Source organism: Otolemur garnettii, unplaced genomic scaffold (assembly GCF_000181295.1).
Source record: "Otolemur garnettii isolate 467f Iridium unplaced genomic scaffold, OtoGar3 scaffold00007, whole genome shotgun sequence".
NCBI classification, from domain to species: domain Eukaryota; kingdom Metazoa; phylum Chordata; class Mammalia; order Primates; family Galagidae; genus Otolemur; species Otolemur garnettii.
In genome coordinates this window covers 8,550,955-8,558,079 of record NW_003852402.1, presented here as the reverse complement: position 1 = coordinate 8,558,079, position 7,125 = coordinate 8,550,955, and the positions used below count along the sequence as shown (strand labels likewise).

General features: G+C 56.7%; 1 protein-coding gene across 1 annotated transcript in view; it reads left to right on the top strand.

The window, feature by feature from the left end:
- The window catches only part of CACNA1I (calcium voltage-gated channel subunit alpha1 I), a 98,797-nt gene extending 93,584 nt beyond the window's left edge, over positions 1-5,213 (top strand). The window contains exons 34-36 of the mRNA XM_003783181.1: positions 1,337-1,502; positions 3,302-3,501; positions 4,578-5,213. Coding sequence (XP_003783229.1) covers positions 1,337-1,502; positions 3,302-3,501; positions 4,578-5,213 — 1,002 coding nt within the window. The remainder of the gene's footprint in view (positions 1-1,336; positions 1,503-3,301; positions 3,502-4,577) is intronic.
- The last annotated feature ends 1,912 nt before the right edge of the window (positions 5,214-7,125 follow it).

The following is a 7,125-nucleotide window of genomic DNA, read 5'->3' as shown; positions in this document are numbered from 1 at the left end:
TTTCTTAGAGACAGAATCTTACTTTATCACCCTCGGTAGATAAGTTCACCCTCCAGCTCTTGGGCTTAAGCAATTCTCTTGCCTCAGCCTCCTGCGTAGCTGGGACTACAGGTGTCCACCACAACACCTGGCTATTTTTTTGTTGCCATTTGGCCAGGGCTGGCGCCCTACTCACTGAGCCACAGGCGCTGCCCTTGCTCTGGCTATTTTTTATTCATTCAGTGGGGTTGTCCTGGCAGGCCAACCTCAGTGGGGGAGTTGTGTCAGGCACACGTGCCTACTGTGTGCCAGGTGCTGTATCCACACCAGTGGTTTGTCTTCCCACAGTTTGGTGCATTAGGGATGGTTTGACCCACTTAACATGGGAGGAAATGAGGGTCCTGAGAAGTGAGGGGACTTGCTCATATCACATAGCCAGGAAAGACAGAGCAGGGACCTCATCCAGGCACCCCAGTCTCTGCTACCCAGAGGAGGACCCCTGTGTTGGTTTTAGAGAATCAGGGGGAGGTCTCTCCCTGGGCTGTAACTTTAAGGCCAAGGCATTCCTACCCAGCTAGGGGTGGGAGTGGGGAGTGTAAGTGGCAGCTACGGATAGGAGGAGGGTGAGACCTTGGATGAAGTGGGAACTCTGTGGTTCTGCCGGAGGGGAGCCTTTATCCCTTAGACCCCTGGGTAGCCTGGGCTTGGCACCTCTGCTGTCCTCCATCAGCTTGGGGAGGGCTTATTGGGGGAAGATCTTCCCTTCCCCTCCCTGGCCTCTCTATCCGTCCCTGAGAACTGACACTTACTGCAGTTACCTGCGCCCCTTAATTAAGGCTACATTTTGTGCTGGACTCAGCAGGTCAGAAGAAGTTGGAGTGGTTTGAGTTCATCTGCCTTGGAGGGGGATTAAGGCAGGTCTTGAGGAATTTGCTGGGCAGGGGTCTCCTTGGGCTACAGGGCTGAGGAATGCCAGGGCCAGGTGCCTGTCATGCAAGACCCCACTGCAGTGGCTAGGAAGGAGGGGTTACTCTCTTCATTTATGGATGTGGAAACTGAGACTCCAAAAGGGGAAGGGATCCACCCAAGGTCATGCTCCCAGGGAAGTTCCCAGCACTGCTCAGCCTGTTTTTTGATGACTTTGCCAACCTTGACCGGCTTCTGTGCTGGACCAACGTCTAGAGGTGGAGTCCTTTCACCTGGTTTTGGAAAGTAGTGATTGTGGGCAGGTGGAGGAGGCCAGCAGCAGGTCATCCCTGTGGTGAGGGCAGCCTGAGTGTCGGGCTATGGAGCAGGGCGTACAGGTGGCTGTGCCCCTTCCCCCATCCTGCCCTGTCCTACCTCCTTTTCCCTGCAGGGTGAGCTGGACCTGCCTGAGCCCATGTGTGTGGGGGACCTGGGCGAATGCTTCTTCCCCTTGTCCACTACGGCCATCTCGTCAGGTCCAGAGAACTTCCTGTGTGAGATGGAAGCAATCCCATTCAACCCTGTCCGGTCCTGGCTGAAACATGAGAGTAGTCAAGGTGAGGGGTGGGAGCCCCATCAGCTCCCCACAGCACTCCTAATCTTGGGTGTCTGCTTCACAGAGAGGTGGTTGAATTTTTTCCTTAGTATTTTTGCCAGACCATTATATTTAGACCAGAAAAAACGAGATGAATACCTAATAATAAGAGACAGACTCTTGGGCAATATAACAACGATGAACGCTCAAGATCCAAATAATACAAAGAGATGTGGGTGGCCTGTGGCTCAAAGGAGTAGGGTGCCGGCCCCATATGTTGGAGGTGGCGGGTTCAAACCCAGCCCTGGCCAAAAACTGCAACCCCCCCCCCCAAATAAACAAACAAACAAAACCCAAAGAGATGAAATAATTATAACAGAAACTTCAGCTAAGGGAGCCTTCATGCTGAGCTTCCTAGCAGCCATGGTGAAAAAGGGAAATAGGCACACACAGCTAAAGGATGGCTGCCAGATTATTGAGGTGTTTTTCTAGAGCTGAATCTGAGAGGTGTTTATCCCATAAATTATCATACAAGTTGCCATTGAACATCAGAAAGCCTAATGTCTTCAATAGCCATTAAAAAAAATGTCCTGACACTTATACCCCGAGCATCCTGTTTATGCTTTGGGCCCATAGCTGGGCAGGAGGACAGAGGACTGAGCTGGCCTGTCCACAATTTTGGCTCACCTCTGCCTGCAATCCTCTTGGAAGGTGATAGGAATCTGGTTTCATGGCACTGGCTGGTCGTGGGGTGTTAGAGAGATGAGTAGCCTACCAGAGAGGGTCCCCCAAGACCCTGGGTGCACCCCGTGTACCTTTCTAGGATCCCTGCATTGGGCGCCTCCCAGGAGGTGGGGGTAGGATGACTTTTTCAAGGACCCTCCCTAAAGCCAGTAGCCTCCCAGCTGGACATGATGGCTAAGATACTGAGACTCCAAACTTCCTGAACCAAAAGTCAGGCCTGAAGTCTGAGTGAAATCTCATCCTCTTTAGTTAACCATTTGTTTACATTTTCCTTAAATAACAAGATGGTATAAAATAGGAATCCTGCCTGAGGGCATTCAGGCTCTCCAGCCATCTTGGGCATATATTTACACCTTCCCAAATTCCTTTATCCCATCCTGCAAGGTGCTAAGGGGACTGTGGGCAGAGACATATCCACCTGCCCCTGGCTTCCAGAGTGCCTGCACCCTGTCCTTGCCTCTCACTGTCTCTGCAAAGCAGGCCAGACTACCCTTCCCTTTCAGTGCAGGGCCAGCCCCAGGGTGGACACACCTCACCCTGCCTGGCCAGTCCCTGTCAGGGTATCAGGACCTGAGGGGTGGCTAATTCTTTTTTTTTTTTTTTTTGCCGGGGCCAGGTACAAACCTTGGTATATGGGGCCGGTGCCCTATTCACTGAGCCACAGGCGCCGCCAAGGGTGGCTAATTCTTGTGGGCATCCACTGTGTGCCCAGTGCTGGGCTGGGAGCTCTACAGCCATTTTTTCTGCTTACTTCCTTGAGGTAGGCATCTTGGCCCCTTTTACAGAGGAAGAGACCGACGGGTCAGCGCTTGAGCCTGGCCCTGCCTCCTGGCTCCAAGAGCTGTTTTGCTCAGTGCTTGTGTTCTCAGGAATCACACTGTTTGCTCAGTATTTCTCTCTTGTGTTCACGATGGGGAAACCAAGGCTTAGAGAGGGGGATGTACCCATGGTCTCTTGGTGAGTTTGTCAGGTGGCCTCTCCCTGCCTGTCCAGTGAGACCAGTGCTCAGCACAACCTCTAGGGGCCCACCTGCCAGCCTGAGACCACTCCCCCCAGTTCCATCTCCTCCCTCTCCAGCACTACCCTCAAGACCCTTCTCCCCGGATGCCTCCAGCCCACTCCTGCCCATGCCACCCGAATTCTTCCACCCTGCTGTGTCCGCCAGCCAGAAAGGGCAGGAGAAGGGCACTGGCGCTGAGAGCCTCCCCAAGATCTCCCTCCAGGGCTCCTGGGCATCCCTGCGGTCGCCAAGTGTCAACTGTACCCTGCTCCGGCAGGTATGGGCACCTCCAGGCTCCAGAGAGCTGTCCTGCAGGGACATTTGAGCCTGGGGGGGAAGGGGTGGCCAGAGGCACAGGGGCATGACCCCATGACTGTGCAGGGGCATTGGGGGAGATGCTGAGATTGGAGGTGAATTCAATGGGCAGGGCCAGGTTCTGGGGCACCTGGGGACAGCAGTGTCCCTAGCAGGTAGGGTCTGAGTACGGTCTGTGGGCTCTAGCTCGAGGATAGGGGGAGGGCTTCACAGGGTGATGGGGGTGCTAGGAGGACACCTTAGGTGCTCTGGGTGGGTGTGGGCAGGGGCTCGATTACTAGAGATGGACTAGAGGGCAGGCCTAGGTGGTGGGAGTCTCGGCCTGCTGGGTCCCTGTGCTGAGTTGGCTGGGGCCAGAGCCCTTACATCACTAGGCACACAGAGGGCCTGGAGCACAGAGCAGACCTACCAACTCCAGGGTGCATCTCATGATCATTTATTCATTCAGTGGCTGTCTGTCCTCCCTTAAGTGTTGGCTGCATGGCCAGCCAGCAGCAGGACACAAACTCTTGGCTCCTGGGCTGACAAGTGTAATGTGGCAGGGGTGTGGGGGAGAGGGGATGAACCAAAATCAACGCTTGGAAAGTAGAGTCCACTCCACAGTGGTGCATGCTAGGGAGGTCCTCAACCAGAGAGGGGCCTGGGGTGCTGACAGTTTGGTGGTGAGGAAGCCAGTGGGAAAGGCCAGGGGCGTGGGGCTGGGTGGGCGGCAGCAGGAGAGCTGGTGGGATGGGTGGGACAAGAGGCTGAGGGGGCTGCAGGGCTGAGGCTCTCACTCTCAGGGAGCTGTGACTGGCAGGGCTGGGGTCTGACTTGGGTGTGAGAAGGATGAGGCCATTGTCCCCTGAGGACTGGGGAGGAGGGCAGGGGAGCCGGGTCATGCATGAGTGCCAGGAGAGTTGGACATGGTGCAGGGGAGAAGCTGTGTTCTAAAGAGAGCTCCTTCTGGATGGGTGTATTTATGCATGTGCTGGGAAGGGAGGCATTCTGGTCACTGGAATAGGCTTGGGACACTGGATCCTCTCCTGCTTCCCCAAGGCCACTGGGAGTGACACTTCGCTGGACGCCAGCCCCAGCAGCTCTGCAGGCAGCCTGCAGACCACACTGGAGGACAGTCTGACCCTCAGTGACAGTCCCCGGCGCACCCTGGGGCCGCCCGCGCCTGCCATGGGGCCTCGGGCCGGCCTCTCCCCGGCGGCCCGCCGCCGCCTCAGCCTGCGGGGCCGCGGCCTGTTCAGCCTGCGCGGGCTGCGGGCGCATCAGCGCAGCCACAGCAGCGGGGGCTCCACCAGCCCGGGCTGCACCCACCACGACTCCATGGACCCCTCGGATGAGGAGGGCCGCGGCGGCGCGAGCGGCGGGGGCGCGGGCAGCGAGCACTCGGAGACCCTCAGCAGCCTCTCGCTCACCTCCCTCTTCTGCCCGCCGCCCCCGCCGCCGCCCCCCGGGCTCACGCCCTCCAGGAAGTTCAGCAGCACCAGCAGCCTGGCCACCGGCCCCGGCCGCCCGCGCGCCCCCACCGCCCAGCCCCGCGGCCTGGCCCGGAGCCCGTCTTGGGCCGCGGACCGCAGCAAGGACCCTCCGGGCTCGGGCCTGGGTCCCTCGGGACCGGAGCCGCAGCCACCCCCCGGGGACCTGGAGCTGGGAGACGCAGCGAGCAAGAGGAAGAGATGAGGGGGCCCCTGGGGCCGCGCGCCGTGGCCCGCGCCCCCGCCTGCCCGTCTCACCTTCTTTTACCTCAGGAGCCAGGGAGCAGACAGCAATATTTTGTCCACACCTGGGAATGGCGCAGGGGCCAGCCCAGCACAGGCCGCTGAGATGGCAGCATTGTCCAGCGTCTGGGTTAGCTGAGGCTCAGCGTGGCCCAGCCGTGGCCCAGCGTGGCCCTTGCAGTGCATATACACACATATATATATGCAGATATATATACATAGACAGACATATATATATTTATTTTTTTTACTGAGAGCTTATGACTTCCAGAAAGTGCTAAAGTTGGGGAGCGTGGGCGGTGGCCTGGACAGGGATTTTGTCTCCAGGCACATGGTCTTGCCGGGAATTGGCAGCCCTGGTTTTGGTGTTTTCCCTGGGTTGAGAGTAGTTTGGAGACAGGCCCAGAGGAGAGGTGCAGTTCAGGGTGCATTGTTTTTTTTTGTTTGTTTTTCTCTCTCTCTCTTTAAAGAAACGCTGCTAAGATCCCGCATCGCCCCTCACATGTCAGGGTGTCTGTCTTGTCATTCCTGACTGTCTTGTTTGTTGTGAAGTCTTTTGTAGACACCCCAGAGCACATGAACTCCTTTAGTCAACCAGTTAGATGTCTTTCTTTAGAAAAACCAGGGGTGAGTAGCTGTGTTTTCTTAGGGCAGGGGGTGAGGGTGGAGAATAGCTATAAGGCTGGGCAGGAGACTCCGGCTCCAGGTACGGTCCTGGCCCTGCCTCTGCCCCAGGAAGGCCAAGGGCAGGAAGAGGGGCAACAGGAGAGAGGAAAGGTGAAAGGGATTGAGCAGGCACAGTGTGCTTGGCAGATTGAGGGTACCTGCCTGGTCTACACTGGCTCCCCTGCCCAGGCAGTCACTTGTGTAATTCCTGCTGCCTGTACCTCCAGTGTGGGCCCAGAGCTGTGGTCATTCCTGGGTCATGCTGCCCCAGTCCTAACCAGCTCTGCCCTTGCCCCAGAGGAGTTTAGGGTCCAGCGGGTGTGGCAGGATTCTAGGCAGGGGTGGGGGGACCTGCCTGGGCCTTGAGACTAGCCCCGTCCCTGCTCCGGTTCCCTGACCCCCAGTCGGATCACCTGGAGACCACAGCCTCTGACTATGGTCTATCTGACTGTGAGTCTCCAGCCTCCCAAACAGGTTCCAGATAGGTGTGTTTCATTTGGTCGGTTATGCATTTATTTCAGTATTTATAGAAAAAATAATACATTGACTCTTTAATTTCAGAGAAATACTGTTTAGGTCAAGGCTCGGTTTTAAAAAGTGAGTTGACTTTTTCTTTAATGGCACTTTAAAAATAAAGATTGGGGAACATGTTGGTAGCAGTGATCCACAGATATGACAGAACTAGCCTGAGTTTGGGAAACGCTGTGCAGTTAGTTGCCAAGGCCCCTTTGCTTTGGGAAAGGTCTCCTCTGGGGACTTCAGCAGGCCCTGCCCAGGGAAGTTTATCCCTGTTCCCAAAACCTGACTTGAAATAACTTGGTCTGAGTCCAGGCTGGACTGGAGAGTAGGCTGCTTAAAGGGGCTCTGTTGTCCCCCTGGCTGGCAGGGACCCTGGGGGCCTGGGCACTGTGGCGCAGGGGTTAGTGATAACCTGGGCTTGGTGCATAGGCCTTCCCCTCAGAGCTGAGGGTGTGAGGAGCAGGGAAGCATTGTCAGGCCTACTTTACTGGTGAGGAAACTGAGGCCAGCTGGGCTCCCACAGGGCCCTGGCAACAAAGACGCTGGGGTACTGTGGAGGGCAGCAGCTCAGTGCCTGTGCTATAGAAAAGCAACCCCAGTGTTTCAAAGGTGTGCAGATTTAGAGGGTCCAGGTAGGCCCAGCCTCTGGTGGTACTGTGGTGGTGGGTCCACTTGGCAGGCAGGCCCAG